General features: G+C 52.5%; 1 protein-coding gene across 1 annotated transcript in view; it reads left to right on the forward strand.

The window, feature by feature from the left end:
- The window catches only part of ZC3H12D (zinc finger CCCH-type containing 12D), a 34,480-nt gene extending 23,364 nt beyond the window's left edge, over window positions 1–11,116 (forward strand). The window contains 4 exon segments of the mRNA XM_032651285.1: window positions 3,985–4,219; window positions 7,219–7,325; window positions 8,487–8,616; window positions 8,618–11,116. Coding sequence (XP_032507176.1) covers window positions 3,985–4,219; window positions 7,219–7,325; window positions 8,487–8,616; window positions 8,618–8,975 — 830 coding nt within the window. The 3' untranslated portion in view covers window positions 8,976–11,116.
- Window positions 11,117–18,992: the final 7,876 nt, after the last annotated feature.

The raw sequence follows: 18,992 nt of genomic DNA on the forward strand, positions 1-18,992 counted from the left end.
AAAAGGTAGGACTGACCATTGAATGTGCTGAGCAGGAGTTCACTTCAGCACACCCTGCGCAGAGCAGGCAGGCAGCTGGACGCCTCTGCCCACCACACATTCCAGTGCCACGAGGACGATGGTTTTACTTTAGGAGGTCAAAGGCCACATGGGAACCTCCTCCTTCCTAGTTATATCTTCACTTTCCATGCAGTGATAGGGACCAGAAAGGGTGGATGCAGCTGCCCCATGGTAGCCTTTCAGTTAATAATCCGACTTCTGCTGACTCGCCACTCCTGCTGGAGAGCGCTGGGACTTTGCAGGGAAGGGGCTCTACCTCCTCTTCAGCCTCCATGCACATCTGGGCTCCATGCACATCTGGGCTGTGGTTCCCTTTGTACTGTAGGATCAATATGATCCTACCTGCTTTCTTTCTTTCTTTCTTTTTTTTTGCCGTGTGGCATTGTGGGATCTTAGTTCACTGACCAGGGATCAAACCCAAACCCCCTGCATTGGAAGCATGGAGTCTTAACCACTGGACCGCCAGGGAAGTCTCTGATCCTACCTGCTTTCTTTCTTTTTTTTTTTTTTGCTGTGTGGCACGTGGGATCTTAGTTCACTGACCAGGGATCAAACCCAAACCCCCTGCATTGGAAGCATGGAGTCTTAACCACTGGACCGCCAGGGAAGTCTCTGATCCTACCTGCTTTCTTTCTTTCTTTCTTTCTTTTTTGCCGTGTGGCATTGTGGGATCTTAGTTCACTGACCAGGGATCAAACCCAAACCCCCTGCATTGGAAGCATGGAGTCTTAACCACTGGACCGCCAGGGAAGTCTCTGATCCTACCTGCTTTCTGTCTTCCTAAAATTTGTCAAAATCCTGGGTTTGCTGCTGTCCCCAAGCCCATTTTTAATGTGCTTATGGATTCCCTACCCCTTCTGTACTGCTTCCCTTCTCTTTAATGGGATTATGAGAAGGAGGGGGGATGAACACTTGTGTTCATCATGGACCAGTTGTCCCAGATTATTCTTTATGGTCTGAACGTGGAGAATGGTGGCTTCCAACAGCTGTGCAATGTTGTACAATATATATTGTGCGATACATAACGGATAAAGAATAGGGAATTCACTTTGGGGTACGAAGAATGTTTAAACAAGCCACAACAAATGCAGAGAGACAGCGGAAAGAGTCATACATTTGCCTACATTACAATAAAAGCTTCCGTTCATTAGCGAATACCACAAAAACAAGAAAACGAAAAGACAAGCCTCAACCTGGGAGAGGCCATATATCACATATCCCTGATGAAGGATTCCTGTTGGAATCTATAGGGAACTTATCCAAATTAATAAGACCAAGACAAAGGACACATATATAGAAAAATGTGCTAAGGCATTTGACAGAAGAGAAAACACAAATGGTCAATAAACATATGAAGAGATGCTCAGTTGTATTAGTGACCAGAGAAATGCAAAATAAAACCACAGCAAGAGGCCACGTTACACCCACCAGACTGGGAAAAATTTTAAAAACCTGCAAATGCCAAGTGCTGGCAAGGTTGCCTTAGACGCTGTGTTGGGTAGTAACTTGATATAACTACTTTGGAAAACAATGCAGCGTTACCTTGTAAAGTGCCTTTCCCTACAACTCAGCAGTATCACTCCTTAAGACAGACCCTAGAGAAACCCTTGTCCTTCTGTACCAGGAGACGTCTGTGCAAAACTGACAGTCATGACATGGCCAGACCTCATGCACACAATGTTCAATGAGGAAAGAAGTCGCCCCAGAGTATGTGCAAGGTGATTCCATTCGTGTAAAGTCTGGAGGCTCATAATCACATTGGAAATTGTCCTTTTGAAGGGTACATATATACGCATTTAAAAAATAAAAGCAAGGGAATTATAAACACAAAGTTCTCAAAACTGGGTTATCTTAAAGGGAGTGGAGGGAGATGCAAACTTCGAGGGGCAATGGGGACTTCAAAGCATGGGCCATGTTCTATTTCTCAAAGGGATTACCGCACACATGGCATTTAGCTAATGAATTGTAGTTTAAAATTGCAGTATAATTGACTTACAGTGTTGTATTAATTTCAGATGTACAACGTAGTGATTCTGTTGCAGGAAAAATGGGATACAAGAGGATAGTCACGTATGAGGTCTTGAGTGAGTCCTTGGGACAGACGACCAAGTGAGGGTCCTTGGCTTTGGGCAGGAAAGAATTCTAGAATGAACCATAGTAAAGTGAAAGCAGGTTTATTTAGAGAGCTACACACTCCATAGACAGAGTGTGGGCCATCTCAGAGGGTGAGAGCCGGCCCTGCGATATGGAGTGGTTAGTTTTTATGGGCTGGGCTAACGAATGGGAGGAATATTCTAACTGTCTTGGAGAAGGGGCAGGGGTTTCTAGGAATTGGGGCACCCCTACTTTTTGGCCTTTTATGGCTAGCCTTGAAACTGTCATAGTGCCTGTCATAGTGTCATTTAGTTAATGCATTACAATAAGGGTATAATGAGGCTCAAGGTCTAGGGAAGTCTAATGTTCTGCCATGTTGCGCCTAGTAGGTTCTAACCAGTTTTTGTCGCATCCCGTTCTTAATGGTTGTGTCATTCTTTCAATAGTTGTGTCCTTCCGCCTTCCTTCCTGTCTCAATTCGATATTTTTATACATTACAAAATGATCAGGGCTTCCCTGGTGGCGCAGTGGTTGAGAGTCCGCCTGCCGATGCAGGGGACGAGGGTTCGTGCCCCGGTCCGGGAGGATCCCACATGCCGCGGAGCGGCTGGGCGCGTGAGCCATGGCCGCTGAGCCTGCGCGTCCGGAGCCTGTGCTCCGCAACGGGAGAGGCCACAACAGTGAGAGGCCCACGTAACGCAAAAAAAAAAAAAAAAAAAAAAAAAAAAATCACCGCACACACGGCATTGAAAAAATATTATTCTTTGTACCATACATGCATTATGCACTTTTGAAAAGTCTGGGAACCATGTCATATAGGAAAGGACTGAGACATGGGGGACGAATATGCTAATAATCTTCCACATGCGGAGTAACTGTTTCGTGTGGAAGGGATTTCTTTTGTCTCCGAAGGCAAAACTAAGATCAAAGAGTAGGCAGTCCAGAGATGCAGATTTTAGCTCCTGCTAAGAGACCTTGTAACGTCTGCAGCTCCCAGGACACACTCTCTCCTCCCTGGCTTCTTGGGGGCTCTCCCCACATGCGCTGGTCCAGTCGTCCCACAGATGCTGTGAGACAGGTGCAGGAGTCATCTTCCTCATCTTATAAGTGCAAAACCTGATGTTCAGAGAGGGGTGAAAAACCGGAGAGCTGGAGCTAAGAGCGGAATGTAGGCGGCAGATTCCTAATCCCGGCCTCTCTTCGTGACATTCTTGTGTCCCTCAGAGCTGTCAGTTGTGGGCTGCTCCGTCCTGAAGGTGTCCCAGCAGACTCCTGTGTCATCGAGGGGGGGCAGTGGTTCTCCGCTAAGGGCCCCGGCAGCACTCTTCCAGGTGGATGCAGGGCTCCTGGTAATTCCTAAGTGCCGGGATTCTAGTTAAAATAGGGATGTCTTTCTCCAGAAGAAGGCCTCTGTGTCTACCGTGGGAGGGGCACGGGGCAGGTAACCATCACAACGACAAGAGCTGTGGCTTCACTCTTCCTTCCAAAGTGCGTCTCCCTGGCTGGGCACCATCCTCAGGGCTCCCGTCATGACGCAGGCAGGACAGAAGCCAAGAGCCCACTTGACCTCAGGCTGCTGGCAAATTCCTCTGAGACCTCCCTGCTCTTCGCCTGCTAGGCTGGGCCATAGGGGAGAGGGGGAGGGGGGAGAGGGGGAGGGGTCTAGGGGAAGGGGGAGTAGGGGGAGGGAGGCGGGGACGGGTGGGAGGGGCGAGCTGATCAGAGAGGAGCCCTGAGCTGCCGGAGCAGCTCCGGAGTTTAGGACGGCTCTGGGGGTGGAGAGTCCCTCCGAGAAAGCGCCTCATGCGGTCCCCGCCCTGCGGCCCCCAGAGCAGCACGTGCTGGAGGAGCTGGAGAGGCAGGCGGTGCTGGTGTACACGCCGTCCCGCAAGGTGAGCGGCAAGCGCGTGGTCTGCTACGACGACCGCTACATCGTGAAGGTGGCCTACGAGCAGGACGGGGTCATCGTCTCCAACGACAACTACCGCGACCTGCAGAGCGAGAACCCCGAGTGGAAGTGGTTCATCGAGCAGAGGCTGCTCATGTTCTCCTTCGTCAACGACCGGTGCGTGTGGCCCGTGGGGTCCCGGGGCGGGCGGGCGGGCGGTGACGGGGCCCCCCGCGGGGCTTAGTCACGGGCTCAGAGCCCCCCTGCCCCGGGCCGCCCGCGCCCCTTCCCCGTCGCACATCTCTCTGTTGGCCCTCTCTGCCTCCTCTCTTTCGTGACCAGATTTCCCCCACGGGGCTGTCTTGTCCCAACTGTCCTGTGACCTTTCTGTTCCCACGCCCACATCCAGCTGAGCCAGCACCCAGTTGCCTGACGCATGGCCTTGGGGGGACCTTCCTTTTGTTTTTATTTTTGAAGAATTTAACATTTCAAATAAGAGCACTGGAACTGTCGTCATGGGGAGAATCTGAACTTTGTTGCATTCCCTTTCACTTCTTCTATGCTTCTGTTTTTTTCAAAGTTTTGAATTACGGATGGGAGTGGGCACCATCACCTTTTCTTTGGGACTGTAAAGATCTTGGAACCGTCTCTGTCTTAATACGTCTTGGTTGACACTTTCAAGAGAATCTGGTTGGTTCATCTGTCCCCTAGGGTGTTTCTCCTGGGTCAGGTTCCCCCTGGACCAACCAGCTACAGCGAAAGGAGGACGAAGTTAGGGTCACAAAGCACAGACCAGTTAGCAGGTGCTGGGTGAGTCCCTAGACGGGGCTGAGGTGGGCAGGGTGTGATGGCTGGTCCACAAAGCACAGACCAGTTAGCAGGTGATGGGTGAGCCCCTAGACGGAGCTGAGGTGGGCAGGATGTGATGGCTGGTCCACTGCAGGTGTCCTGGGGCATGCTGAAGAGCCTGGCAAGGTGGGCGTGGTCACAGGGTGGGACAAGATGGGAGGTCACAGCAGGCTGGGAGGTCACAGCAGGCTGGGACGTCACTCCCATTCCGATTTCTGTTCCAGGCATGGTAGCTCGGTCCTCATTCTGGGCTCTCTCACTGGCTTGTAGGAATGTGGTTTGGGACAAGCTCCCCAACTCCGTGAGGGCAGGGACTGTATGTGTCTTATGTGCCACAGCTCCAGCCAGCCTGGAGCATCATAGGCACCCAGTGACTAGTTGTAGATTACTGAGTGAGTGAGTGTAAATGGCTGCAGCCCTCGGGTAGGGAAGATGGGGAGACAGAGGCCACGTGGCTGCTATATCAGGCCACCTGCACACAGCAGACCAGCTCCTGACCTGGAGCCTGCGGGGCTGTGTGTGTGGTGGAAAGGGCTAGGGCTCTGGAAGCAGCAGATGAAGTTTCAAACTGAGGTTCTGCCACTTACTGGCTGTGTGTGGTGAGGAAAGCTCTCAACCTCACTGGGCTGAATGTTCTTCACCTTGAATAATCTACCCTTGGATCAGTCACACTTACCTCTGGGATGGTTGTGAAGACCAGAGAGGACTGTATGTACCCCTAGTGGTAGCGGTTATTCTCAGGCCAGGCCAGGACATGTGCCTCCAGGGCGTACTGCTGCCCCCACTACCCCTCGGCCCACAGCCAAGGAGGCAGAGGTACCCTCCTAAGCCCCAGGGCGGATGGTCACAGCAGCTACTCCGCAGTATCCCCCATGGTCATTTCCACGTTCAGGAGGCTGGAGGCTCCCTCTCTCTGGCTCAGGCCCGGAGCAATCTGGCAAGGCTGGCACCATCGGATCCCGAAAATCCTCACTGAGTTCTGATGGATCATGGCCGCCTCTGACCTGGTGACAGCCTGGGGTCCAGGCCAAGTCCTCTTGACACACTGGCCTCTGCTCAGGGCCTGCCCGAAGGTCCTCCGACTGCCAGAGGGCAGAGCCTGCCGCCTGCCTGTGGGCAAGGACGCTCGCCCCGTGCCCAGGGCACGTCCATAGGGCCCTCCTGGCCCAGCTCCCGGCTGTGAGGCCCGGGAAAGAGCAGGAGGTGACGGCTTTGGGAACTTTTAATAACTGCACTGGGTGGCTCCCTGGATTCTTGGTCAGGGCCCAACTCTGAGAAGCCGGCTGTGTAGCTGGGATCTGAGCCACGGAGGCTACCCGGGACCAGGGATCACCCAGCTCGGGGCCGGCGTGGGGGATGTGGTCTGCACGGTGGGACCCCAGCGTGACCCTTGACATTAAGGGGGAAACCAGCCCGTAAATACAAGCCCCCGATCAGAATCCACTCCCTCTCTAGTGGAACCTTTGTATGACCTGGAGGTGCCTGCTGGGAAAGAAAGTATCATATGAAAAGTGGATTGTGCTGAAGGAGGGAGTTTCCCTTCTGAGGAAAATTGTTTTCCCTTTTGAGCTGCGGGCATCGAGGATGCATTCCCTTCCTCCTCAGACCAAAGCCAGGGAAGGGAAGGGGCAGGCGGGGGGCAGGGTGGTGTCAGAGAGTGACAAAGTGACCCCCGCCCATGGTTTGCAGAGGAGGGTGGAGCCTGCGCTGAGCCCTGGGGCTGTGTGTGCCGCAGCGCCCCGATCTGCTTCTTCGCTGACCCACCAGCTGGCGTTTTGAACTCTGTTAATTTTCATCCCCAACCTGAGAGGCCCAGACCTGTGGGGCGACACAGGAGAAATGGAGCTCCCAGGACCAGAGAGTCCCCCGGGCCCCCCGGAGGTCTCCAGCCTTCTGTTGAGGACATTGGAATGCAGCTTAGAGTCGCTTTCAGACTAGGCCCCAGGGGAGACCTAGTGCAATTATGCTTCAACTTTAGTGGATAAAAATGATCTGGGAAGTTGTTAAAATGCAGATTCCTGAACAACTTGAGGTTCTGATTAAGCAGGTCTGGTGTGAAGCCCGGAGCCTGCATGTTTCCAGGAGTTGCTAAGTGATTCTGGCATTGCTGACTCAGCAGGAGAAAAACTTGGACAAGGCCCCAGGGGCTGCTGTCCTGGGATCTGTCAGTGCTGTGCTCTGTGCGCGTCAGTGTGGAGCTGTGCTGCTCTAACACGCTGTGACAAACCCCTGGGTGGGAGGAAGAGTCCTGGACGGCAAGAGCCCTGGTGCTGCCCGCGGCGGGTCTCTGTGGGCCTCGCAGTCACTCCCCTGTGCTTGTCTTCCAGGTTCATGCCTCCTGATGATCCCCTGGGCCGTCGGGGACCCACCCTGAGCAACTTCCTGAGCAGGAAGCCAAAGCCCCCAGAGCCGTCCTGGCAACACTGCCCCTATGGTGGGTAGCGCCCCACGCCTCGTGGGCCCTGTTCAGGTCAGAAGCTCTGGCTGGGTGGTCCGCAGCCTGGGTTCTAGCCCGGCTTCTGCCCTTAATCAGCTGTGTGACCCCGGGGGAGGTAACTTACCCTCTCTGGATGGCAGTTTCCCGACAGGGTTATCGTAATGGTGAACTGCCATCCTGGACCCCTGTTGCATGCGTTTTGTGAGGGCTGGATGCAGGGGTCACACACAGAGCAAAGTCATATCCAGGGAGCAGGGATGCTGTGTGCACCCCACACTCTCCTTTCTCAGTCCCTCCCCTGGCACCTTGTGCCCACATCCTGCCCCACAGTCTTACCTAAACCCCTACCTACCCTTAGGGACTCTGGTTGGTGCTATCCATTAAGAATTAAGGATTCTATCCCAGAGCCCTCCAGGGACGCTAGCTTTCTAGCCAGCTCTTTCACTACCTTGCTTTGGGCAAGTTATTTAATGTCCCCAGGCCTCGTTTTTTGTGCCTATAGAAGTTTAAGATGCCGTAAGTGATACTCTCACACACACACACACACACACACACACACACACACACACGTTGAGGTGGCCCATCCTGTTCCCTTCCACTCTCAGAAGGGCCCTGGTTTGGATGATAAATTATTTGATCACCTCTGTTAAAACAGTCTGTAAGGGGAGGGCAATGATTAGCACAAGGGATGTGGACAGTAGGGTAAACTGAGTCAGCACTGGTGGCAGAATCCTATGTCATGAGCGCCCACTCCCAACCCCCCGCCACTAGGTTGGCCGGGTCCACAGTGTCTCTGGGGAAGTGGAGGCTGAATGAAGGTCATTGGATCCAGAGATTTGGTCTCAGTCCCTGGTCATGGGAACTTCCAGACAAACAGTCCCCCTGCGCTGGGCGGGTAACACTGCGGTGCCGTGTCCAGTGGGAAATACCACGAGGAGTGGGGTGCTGCACCCTCATTCGTCCTGTCTGCGCCCCAGGGCACTTCTCCCCACCTCGTCCCGCCCTAAACCTGACAAGTCTGCAGCAGGCCTGGGGGCCTTCCCGGAGGAATCTCCAACGAGAAAGGCCGCGCAGGGCGGGCACTGCCCGGACCACACCGGGCCTCCCCATCCAAGGTCTCTCACCAGGAGCCCTCTCCCCCTGCCCCGCCCCTTCCAGGCAAGAAATGCACCTACGGCATCAAGTGCAAGTTCTACCACCCGGAGAGGCCGCACCACGCGCAGCTGGCTGTGGCCGATGAGCTCCGCGCGCAAACGCTGGCCTGGCGGGGCGCGGGCGGCGAGGAGGCGCAGCGGGGGAGCGCGGCGGGCGGCCGACGTGGCGACTCTCGGAGGCGTTTTCTCGCGGCTCGTCCTCAGCGACGATCCGGGGCCCCTCTGCGCGCCCCCTCGGGGCCCCGGCAGCGGCCGCGCGCCCAGGCCGCCCTGTCCCGACTGGGTGGCGCCCGGGCCCGCGCCGTCCCCGCCAGTGCCGCCCGGCCTCCAGAGCCCCCGGAGCCCGCCGGGCCTACGGGGCGGATACCGCCCCGGCGCCCCGCAGAGTGACCGGCGCCCCCCGCGCCGGCAGCCCGCCGACCCGTGGCCCCTTCCTCCAGGGGCCGGCTGGCTCCTGGGCCGCTCGGCCTGGGCGGGGGTCGCGCTGGGATGAAGACGCCCTCGGGGGGGCTTCAGGGTCCGGGGCCCAGGCTGCCGCCCCCGAGGTGGACTCGCGTGCCAGGGCACGCACCGTGCTGTGCAGCACCTTCCCGCCCCACCGGGTGGACAGCGTCATGGCCCTGTTCCCCGAGCTCTCCGACATCGCCAGGCTCATCCTCCTTATCCAGAGGTTCCAGAGGTCCGGTGCGCCCTGTGGGGAAGCCCTGAGGAGCTCATCGAGGCCACCACGTGTGCTGTCCCAGTCTTGCCTTGCGACCCCACCGGGCTGCTGGCCGTGGTCAGCCGGCATCTGGGCTGGCCCACCCTGTGGAGCCCCCTTTCCTTTAAAGATGGTCCGTTCCCTGGAGGAGGCCAGCTTCCTCACCCTCTGCGGTGCCCATGGTGGCACTTGGTGACCTTCCTGACCACACAGGGGCTGCTGCTGGAGGTCCGTGTTCTGCAGAATAAGGTGGCCTTCCATAGAGGGAGTGGTTTCTCGTGCCTGAAGACTGCAAAGGCCCACTAGGGCTCCAAGGTTTGTCCAGAAACACTCCAGGGCTGTTTTGGTCCAGCTTGCAACTGGGAGCCACAAGTGGGTCCCAAGATCAATTTAGTGGGTGACACCCGAAATAGAGTGGAAGAGAGACACACCCCACATAATCAGGCTAAGTGGGAAACTCTCCTTTGTTAGCTATGGGTGTGCCTGTATGCCCTTGGCAGCCATGGCCAAAAGGTGGAAAACTGGTAAATGGCCTTGAATTTCATTACATCAAATCACGTTTGAAATAGGTAGTCAGTTGGCTGGTGCAGATGTTGGCGTCAGGAGGTTTTCACATGAGCTTGTTTCTAACCTCTTGAGGGGAACCCAGTTCTAGCCTCCACGTGTGGGCTCCACTTGTCACTCTGAGATTATGTGGCTGTGCTGGTCTGTGGGGGTGTGGCAGGGGCATCTGGCCGGGGCCCTCAACACCCTTCACACACGCACACCACACACACAGGCACATAGCACACACACGCACACACACACCACGCCCCTTGACTCAGGGCTAAGCGTCCCCTGTTTTTCAGCCGTCCATCACGGCAGTTTTCCAGCCCAGGCCCTATACTGGCCAAGCCTTCTGAGCTACCCCTCACAGCTGAGCCCAAGCCCTGTGAGTCAGGACTTTTGCTCAGAAACCTCTGGGGGGTTGGTCAGAGCTGGGGTGAGCCTCAGTCATGGAGGTTTCTCGCCACCTTCAACCATGGCTGTTTCTCCTAGCTAACTACTGCTTTGAATTTTGGGGGGAAGGGGCCCACTCATTTGCAAAGGACAAGAGATGAGACAGTGCTGCCAGGACGCGGGCCCTGAGTCCTCAGGGGCCCTGGCATCTCTGGGTGGCGTCCACCCATTCACTCAGGGTCATGAGTCCAGCTCACAGATCTTGGCTGGTTTGTTCCACGAGGAGAGTGTGAGGTACCTCCCAGTGGAAAACCAGCTCCCAACCCAGGCAAAGCCTCCTGCAGACTGGCAAGCGCTCCCTATGGCATGGCTGGCACAGCCCGGTGCGCCCCCCGGAGAATCTGCTCCTGCCCCCTTCAGTGGGGTAAATGTTTCCTTTGGAGATACAGAGACCTTGTGTCCCCTGTGAGCCCTTTCATCTTTTTAAACCAGATTCTTAGTGCGGCTTAGGTCAGATCTCTTCCTCACCTCTTTTTTTCCCAAAGACGACACCCACAATTGTATCTTAATATTTTGGGACTGCAGTCCTGAAGAAGACCCACTCTTTCTAGGCAAATTGGATTCCCCTCATGGTGGTGTGGTTTTTTTTTCTTTTGACAAGACAAGCTTTATGTTAGAGCTGCTTTTGTCTCTTGGGTCTGTGTCCTGACTTGGAATCGTTGCATTGCTGATTTACAGTTAGAAATGTTTAAACTGCTTCCTTTGAGGACAAGTTTGAGTTTTAGCAAGCTGTAAAGCTATTTTATTTGGTGCACTGTGATTAAGGCACAAAAACAAGTGAAGAAACAGCACATTTCAATGTAATCCCCTTTGGAATTCTTTCCAAAGTCTTGGTATGTCTTTGTGACACAAAACATGAATGGGATGGGGGTGAATGAAATGTTCCTAGTTGCATAACTATTACTGTGCTCCAAAAATAAATCACTTTTACCCTCACCTGGACTCTCCATTGTCAAACTGTATGTCAGTTTCCCTTGTGTCGGCTTTTCCTCCCCAGGGCGGTTTTCTCACGTTAAATATTGTGGGTGTGAAGGCTGAGGTTATAGCTGCTTTATTCAGTGTTATTCCCCCCTTGGGGGAGGCGGGGAGAGGGCTGGAATTCACCTTTTCCAGGAGAAGCAGCGAAAGGCCGAGGCAAGGACGTGCCTTTGCTGGACATACCCGAGGACACAGGCAGCGTCCTCCGTCACTCATATCTGAGGCTCCCCTTGCTGGACCGTTGTTTGCTATGTGGTGTAGCTTTCTCAGAGGCCTCTGGAAGCTGGTTTGAGACACAGTTGCAGAATGTTGGGGGTTGAGGACTAGAAGCAAGAGAAGCCACTCCTGTTGTCGGCATTGTCCCGGGTCAAGTGAATCCCTGCTCTCAGGATTTTACAGAGAGCTCAGATGGGGAGCAAATAGACAACTCCCAGCTGGCACGGGTATGGCTCCCTGCCTCTGGGAAAAAAGCCTCCTGTGGGAGAGAAGAGCATAGGGGAAGGGGGTGAGTGGAAGGGTTATTAAGGAGTGGGTGATGGGGGAGGGGGCCCTGGGAACTGGAGCAACGAAGTGGAATCGCAAATCCCACCATGAGGGAACGCATGGAGCCAGGCCCCTGTGCAAAGTTAACTCGTGGGGCCCTATGTAAAATCAAATAGGGCTCCTTGTTCAAAAGTGATAAAGAATTTCAAGACATTGGCAACTGAGCATTGAAACAAGCATGGGGCCCTTCTACGTGCCCACCTCTGATGCAAGAGACTGAAGAGGGGAAGTCGGAGGGATTGGGCAAACTGCACACTGGATCGGCCACTTCCAAGGGAGGACCAGATGTACGTAGGCGTGGCTCTAACAGGGCAGCAGGCATGCTCATTTGTGTCAGGCAAGGTGGTTTTCTACAAGCAAGGCTCACAAACCAAATGGCGGGAGGCCAGGATGGAGGCAGCTGTGGGGTTGACTGAATTTAGGGGCTCGAACCCTGTCAGGACTCTCTCATCTGTTTTCTTCTGTATGTGCGATCTATTTCTCTATATGTGTGATCATTCCCTGCACCGTGAAAGCCATTCTGTTGGCAGACAGGCACATATCCTTCTGGCTAAAGGACTCAGGAGGCAGCCTCAGAAAAATCCTGGGAAGAATTCTGATTGGCCTGGCTTGGATCACGTGTCCATCCCAACCAGCTGCTGTGGGGTTCTACCATTGGTTCACTGGGTCTTAGGTGCACACTGATTATCAGCTCATACCTGAACCCAGGTAGTTTGTGGGGAGTTGGGGATGGTGAGTGGTTCCCTCCAAGAAGCAGGGACAGTGTCCAGGCAGACAAAACAAATGCCCCATGCACAGCAAAGCCAATCTACTGACACTGGGCTGTGGGGAAGGAAAGTACAGCATTTATTGCATGGAGCCAGGCAAGAAGAATGGGCAGCTGGTGCTGGGAAGACCTGAACTCCCCAATGGCTTTCAGGCAAGGGTTTTAAAAGGCAACAGCAAGGCTGAGGGTTGCACAGTACATGGACAGTTTTTTGATTGGTTAGTGGTGAGGTAACAGTGTGATGTTTCAGTAGTCTCAATCATCAACCTTCTGGTCCAACCAGTCTAGGGTCTACATGTTTGTGGTCAGCAGTTTTCACTTGGTGGGGTCCTGGCTTCTGTAAAAACAACTAAAAATGTGAGTCAGAAGTTTATCTCCCTCAAGGAGAAACTCGGAGGTCTTGTGATTCTTTATGGCTGGACTGTTATTTAGGTTATTATTACTTTTTTGCTTCACTGCTTTTCCTTTGTTTCTGCTTTTTTATTTCTCTAATCATTAACTGCTTGGGCCTGTTCTTTGGAACTCAGGGAAGGCCTAGGAGACTAAAGCTTTTTCTACAAGCAAGAAATGGGGAACACAGGGGGTCTGTCACTGGGGAAGGTCCCTGTGCACCAGGACTTAGGACGTCCCCCCCCTCCTCCACCCCCAACACTGGCTGCACCCGAGAAAGGAGCTGCTGTGCTTATTCACTTTCCCCTTAGTCACATCCACAGACAGCAGACGGCAGAGCTTTCTGTGGGAGGAAGTTGGGAGGCCCTGCTGCTACGGGACCCAAGGTATCATTGTGTTCATCTTGCCAGTCCTGGGACTGTGGGCAGATGAGCACTTAGGTGGGAAGCCTGCAAAACCCCTGCAGGGAAGGAAGTGCCTCCCCAGAGTCTCAGGTGACCTGGGTCCTTTTCAGTCACTTCTGAGCTGATGCCCTCAGGAAGCCTTGGGATCACAGCTGCTCAGCCTAGCAGCTGGCAGCCAGGCTGAAAATGAGGGGCTGAGGGCCCGACCCAGCTGGGGAATTACTTTGTTCTGAATTCCTGGGGAAACATCACCTGTGTGTCCTCGTGGAGGAATGACATACCTATCCCCATGACAGAAACAGGAAAGGTGCTGGGTAGATAGAGGCAAATGGGCACGGCGCTCAGAAACCAGCTGAATGCTGTACTTATTGACTAGCTGACTGACTGACAGACGCGGACTGGCTGACTGACAGACAACGATTGGTGGATTGACTGATACTGACAGGCTGGCTGACTGACTGACTGACACTGGCTGACTGATAAGATGGAAAGTGTGGTCAGCACCTGTAGCTGTGGGGAGAGATCACTCAAATAGGATTTGAAAACCACAATAGTTTTGACTCTATCTGAAGTCACCTTACTCTTGTCTTCAATTCAAGGGTGTGCTTGACTTAAACAAGCCCTATTAAACCTCCGAAGTTCAGATTCACCCATGCCATTCTTGATGAGGCAGGTTATGGACGCATTTTTTCTCCAAAGGAAAAAATGGGAACGTCTCTCCTTGCAGCAGTGATTTCTCCCAAACAGGCCCTTTTCTCTCTCCTGACTGTTTTTAGCCCCCGTTTGCTCCCGAACCTCTGCTTTCACACGAAATCACCTGCTCAGCAGTCCTCTGGGCTCCGTGTTGTGCTCGATCACGACGCCTTTGCTCTCCCACCGCCCTTGACCTCCTGACCCGCACCCCTGCCCTCAAACCTCCCCAGCCTTCATGCTTCCTCCACAAAGCCTGCCCGGCCGTCCCAGCACCTTCTGCTCAGATGGCGTCCTGCTGTCCTTTCAGGGGCTGGACGTTTCCCGTCTGCTCCGCGGTGTCCTGGCTCTGAATGGTGATTGGCGGCTCATCATTGAACTCTTTCCTTGTATTCAGGCTGGACGTCCCCAACAAGACCACACACACTTGGAGGGTTGGGACTCTGTCTTTAACCTTGTCTCTCCATCAGCCCTGAGGCCAGGCAGTCAAGGCCAGAGAGGTTACGTTACAGAAACAAAACGGTCCGTAATCCCAATGGCTAAGACCCCAGAGCTCGTTTCCCCTCTGTGCTCTGTGTCCGTTGTAGGTTGGCTGGGGCTGTGCGTGCACAGACCGCTCTCAAATGGGCACAGACGCTTAAAGCTCCTCCCAGGCTCATCACTGCTCTCGTTTCATCGGCCAAAACAAGTGATATGACGACACCTAACTCCCCAGGGGCAGGAAAATGCAATTCTACTGTATGTCTGCATATGGTAGGCATATTTGTAGAACAGCACTATGACAATTTGCCTGCAGTGGCTTAGAGAGATGTGTCTGTTGATTGAAAAACCTCAGGGGAAGGAACGAATTAAATGAAGGCATGGTACATCCATTTAATAGAATACTGTAAGCCCACTGAAATGGTATCGTAGGAGGATGTTGATGACGTAGAAAATGTTGAGCATACATTATGAAGTAGAAAAGTAGATTATAAAAAGAATGTACCATATGATCTCTCTTTTTTGTGTAAAAAATGCATATTTATAGAAAAGAACCAAAGGAAATTTACTAGAAGTTCAAGAGAATATATCCGGGTGGGGGGATTATGATCACAGGTGGCCCTCTCCCCTTTTTGGTCTCTATAGTTTTCTAAATCTTCTATAGCTAATAACTTTGGTAACAAGAAAACAATTTCTTGCTAAACAATGCTGCCTTTAAAAAAATAATAAAAGTGCACATTCATTATAAAAGATTCAGAAAATTCAGGCATCGTGAATTGACATCTGATAACACCAAGGTGTAGATCCTTCCAGATCTCTTTCCATACATGCGTGCATATTTAACTGAAAGAGGGTCCTCATGGGCTAGGGCCCGGGTCACACCTGGCTGATGTCAGTGACATCACAGTCCAGGTGAGCAGAGTCTCATGCTGGTTCCACTGCCAGAGCATCTCATGCAGGCCCTGGATCCCGGGAAGGTTGAAGGATCTGGGCAGGCCCCGCCCAAGCTCTGTGTCTGCCGGCTGCAGTGGCTGTCGCATGAAGACCTTTCGGCACCCTGGGCCATGAACACTTACATCTGGGATCGTGCTATTGCCGGGGAGAGGGGGCAGCTCTCACTGTTCAGTTGATCGCCTGGGAGAGGAGGAAGATGCACATTTCCCATTCTCTGTTTGTGTTCTTTGAGTTGATTCAGCTCCAGGGAATTTTTCTGGCCAAGGCATTTTTCAAATAACTCTTCATAAACTATTTGGTGCAAATACAGTTGATTCGTGGCTCTGCTGACCTTTGATTTGTTGGCAAGTCCCTGCCTGGGGCCCTGGGGAAATTTCCCTTTGCTTGTTTACCAAGAGTGGTTTAGGAGCTGCAGTGCCAAGAAGGGTTCCCTAGCGCTTCCACCCCGGGACCTGACCGCGTGGCCCCTGCCCTCAGGGCTCACACCCTGGTCGGAGCTCAGCCTCATATCTCATATGGAGAGGCAGTTGTCCTTTGGATTCGCTGGACCACGTCACTCATAGTCTCCGGCTTTTAACCCCTCTCCAGAAGCCCCCGAGGAGATTCCCAGCGTGCATCTCACCAGACGGCTGCCGCCTGCAGCCCTGCTTCGTCCCCCGTGTCTTCCACACCTGCTCTTTCCTCGCTGGGAGCTGAGCCACATGACTTTGTATTGATTCTGATGGGTCAGCTCATTACAGAGTCTGGGTGCACAGCCAGGTCCTGTGGTGCCCATGGACTCCGGTGGCTTGGGCCTCCTTTTGGGGGCTGTAGGTGAGGGCTGTGCTGGAGCCATTGCGGCTGGTGGACCAGATGTGGTGCTTTCCCATCAGGATGGAGCTGGAAGGAAACTCCCAGGGACTCCCTTCCTGGGAGGCTCGCTCAAGGCCCAGGGGAGCTTTCGGCCCCAGGACCCTTCTGGGCAGGGACCCATAGTTCTCTTCTTTGCGAAGGAGAAAGCATGGCTGTCTGCTGGGACCTCTGGAGACCTGGAGGCCGTAAGGAGTGGACAGAAGCTTCGGGAAGTTCAAAGAGTACATAATGTATGATAGCATTTATGTAGAACTCTAGAAAATGTAATCTGATTTCTAGTGCCAGAAAGCAGATGCAACTTTACCTGGAGATAAGGGAGTGGGGAGGAGGAGGAGGGAGGGGTTACCCAGGGGCACAAGGAAACTTGGGGGCCGTGGATACATCATCATCTTGATTGCAGTGATGGTTTCGTGGGTGTATACAGATGTCAACATTCATCAGTTGTACACTTTAAATATGTGCGGTTTGTAGTATGTTAATTACATTTTAGTAAAACTCTTTAGAAGAAAAACAAAAACTGCATAGAAACGTGATCCCAAAAGAACTAATTCTGGAGGGTCTGATGTGGACCGGCTTTCACTGTGAGTCTTGTGAGTTGGGTCCCAGCCTCACCCCGTCGCCTCTCTGTCCTGCACAGAGTCCAGCAGGAGGGGCCCCTGCCCTGTGTGTCCCCACTGAATGAGGTGGGTCCATCTAAGGCTCAGGGGCACGTGGGGGCTGGTCTGTGGAGAGACCGCAGGGCTGCCGGGCCTTCCGTGGAGCACAGGGCCCTGTCCTGGCTGTTCCCAGGGCCCACTCCTCCAGGTAGGTCCCCTTGTGGCTGGGCTGCTGGACTGCTCTCCTGACCCCCGTCCAGTCTCTGCTCTGCAGTCCAGGGCCTTTTTCTCTGGCCCTTCGTGGACACCTTAGTGGAGCGGGGGGAGAAGTTCCTGAAGGTGGCAGCCCTTCTCATTTCAGGCCCGGCATTGAAATGCCCTGGAGATTTGGTGGAAAGACAAGGAATGTGGGGCACAGGCAGCTTCTTAAATAAGTGCTCCAGGAACAGCTAGAAAATGGGAGGAGCAGGGAAGGGAGAAAGTGACAGCAGCAAAGGAGAAAGTACGAGAAAATACCAGCTTCCCAGTTCTGTCCGTTCACCAGAGTACCAGTACTAGTGTTTACTTGGCACTTCTCCTTACTTGATTTTACACCTACCCATTTTTTTTTTTTAACATCCTTATTGGAGTATAGTTGCTTTACAATGCTGTGTTAGTTTCTGCTGTATAACAAAGTGAATCAGCTATATGTACAAATATAGCCCCATATCCCCTCCCTCTTGCGTCTCCCTCCCACCCTCCCTATCCCACCCCTCTAGGTGGTCACAAAGCACCGAGCTGATCTCCCTGTGCTATGAGGCGGCATCCCACTAGCTATCTATTTTATATTTGCCTACCCATTCTTTTAATCTCTTATTTTTTATTCTCATACTTTCTTTTTCATGGAAAGGCATTTTATTTTAAATATAGCAGTGTGGATATGTCAATCCAGACCTCCCAATCTATACTATACCCTCCCCACCCCCTGCCGCTTCCCTCCTGGTAACTGCAAGTTCATTCTCTAAGTCTGAGTCTGTTTCTGTTTTGTAAATAAGTTCATTTGTATTGGTTTTTTCTTTTCTCTCTTTTTTTTAGATTCTGAATATAAGAGATATCATATAATACTTGTCTTTGTCTGACTTACTTCACTTAGTATGATAATCTCCAGGTCCATCCATGTCGCTGCAAGTGGCATTACTTCATTCTTTTTATGGCTAACATTCCATTGTATATATGTGCCACATCTTCTTTATCCATTTCTCTGTCAATGGACATTTATGTTGCTTCCATGTCTTGGCTATTGCAAATAGAGCTGCAATGAACATTGGGGTACATGTCTCCTTTCGAACAATGTTCTTCTCTGGATATATGCCAAGAGTGGAATTGCTGGATCATAGGTTAGCTCATTTTTTGGTTTTTTTAAGGAACTTCCATACTGTTCTTCACAGTGGTTGTACCAATTTACATTCCCACCAACAGTGGAGGAGGGTTCCAGTTTCTCCACACCCTCTCTAGCATTTACTGTTTGTGGATTTTTTTGATGATGGCCATTCTGACTGGTGTGCGGTGATACCTCATTGCAGCTTTGATTTGCATTTCTCTAATAATTAGTGATGTTGAGCAGCTTTTCATGTGCTTCTTGGCCATCTGTATATCTTCTTTGGAGAAATGTTTGTTTAGGTCTTCTGCCCATTTTTTGATTTTTTTTTTCTTTTTTTGATATTGAGCTGCATGAGCTGTCTGTAAACTTTGGAGATTAATCCCTTGTCAGTCACGTCATTTGCAAATATTTTCTCCCATTCTGTGGGTTGTCTTTTCGTTTTGTTTACAGTTTCCTTTGCTGTGCAAAAGCTTTTGAGTTTAATTCGGTCCCAGTGGTTTATTTTTGTTTGTTTGTTTATTTATTTATTTTTGGCTGCGTTGGGTCTTCATTGCTGCTCAGGCTTTCTCTAGTTGCGGTGACCGGAGCCTACTCTTTGTTGTGGTGAGCGGGCTTCTCATCGCGGTGGCTTCTCTTGTTGTGGAACATGAACTCTAGGTGCCCGGACTTCAGTAGTTGTGGCACACGGGTTCAGTAGTTGTGGCTCGCGGGCTCTAGAGCACAGGCTCAGTAGTTGTGGCTCACGGGCTTAGTTGCTCTGCAGCATATGGGATCTTCCTGGACCAGGGCTTGAACCCA

The sequence above is a fragment of the Phocoena sinus genome, chromosome 12, assembly GCF_008692025.1.
Source record: "Phocoena sinus isolate mPhoSin1 chromosome 12, mPhoSin1.pri, whole genome shotgun sequence".
Lineage (NCBI taxonomy): Eukaryota > Metazoa > Chordata > Mammalia > Artiodactyla > Phocoenidae > Phocoena > Phocoena sinus.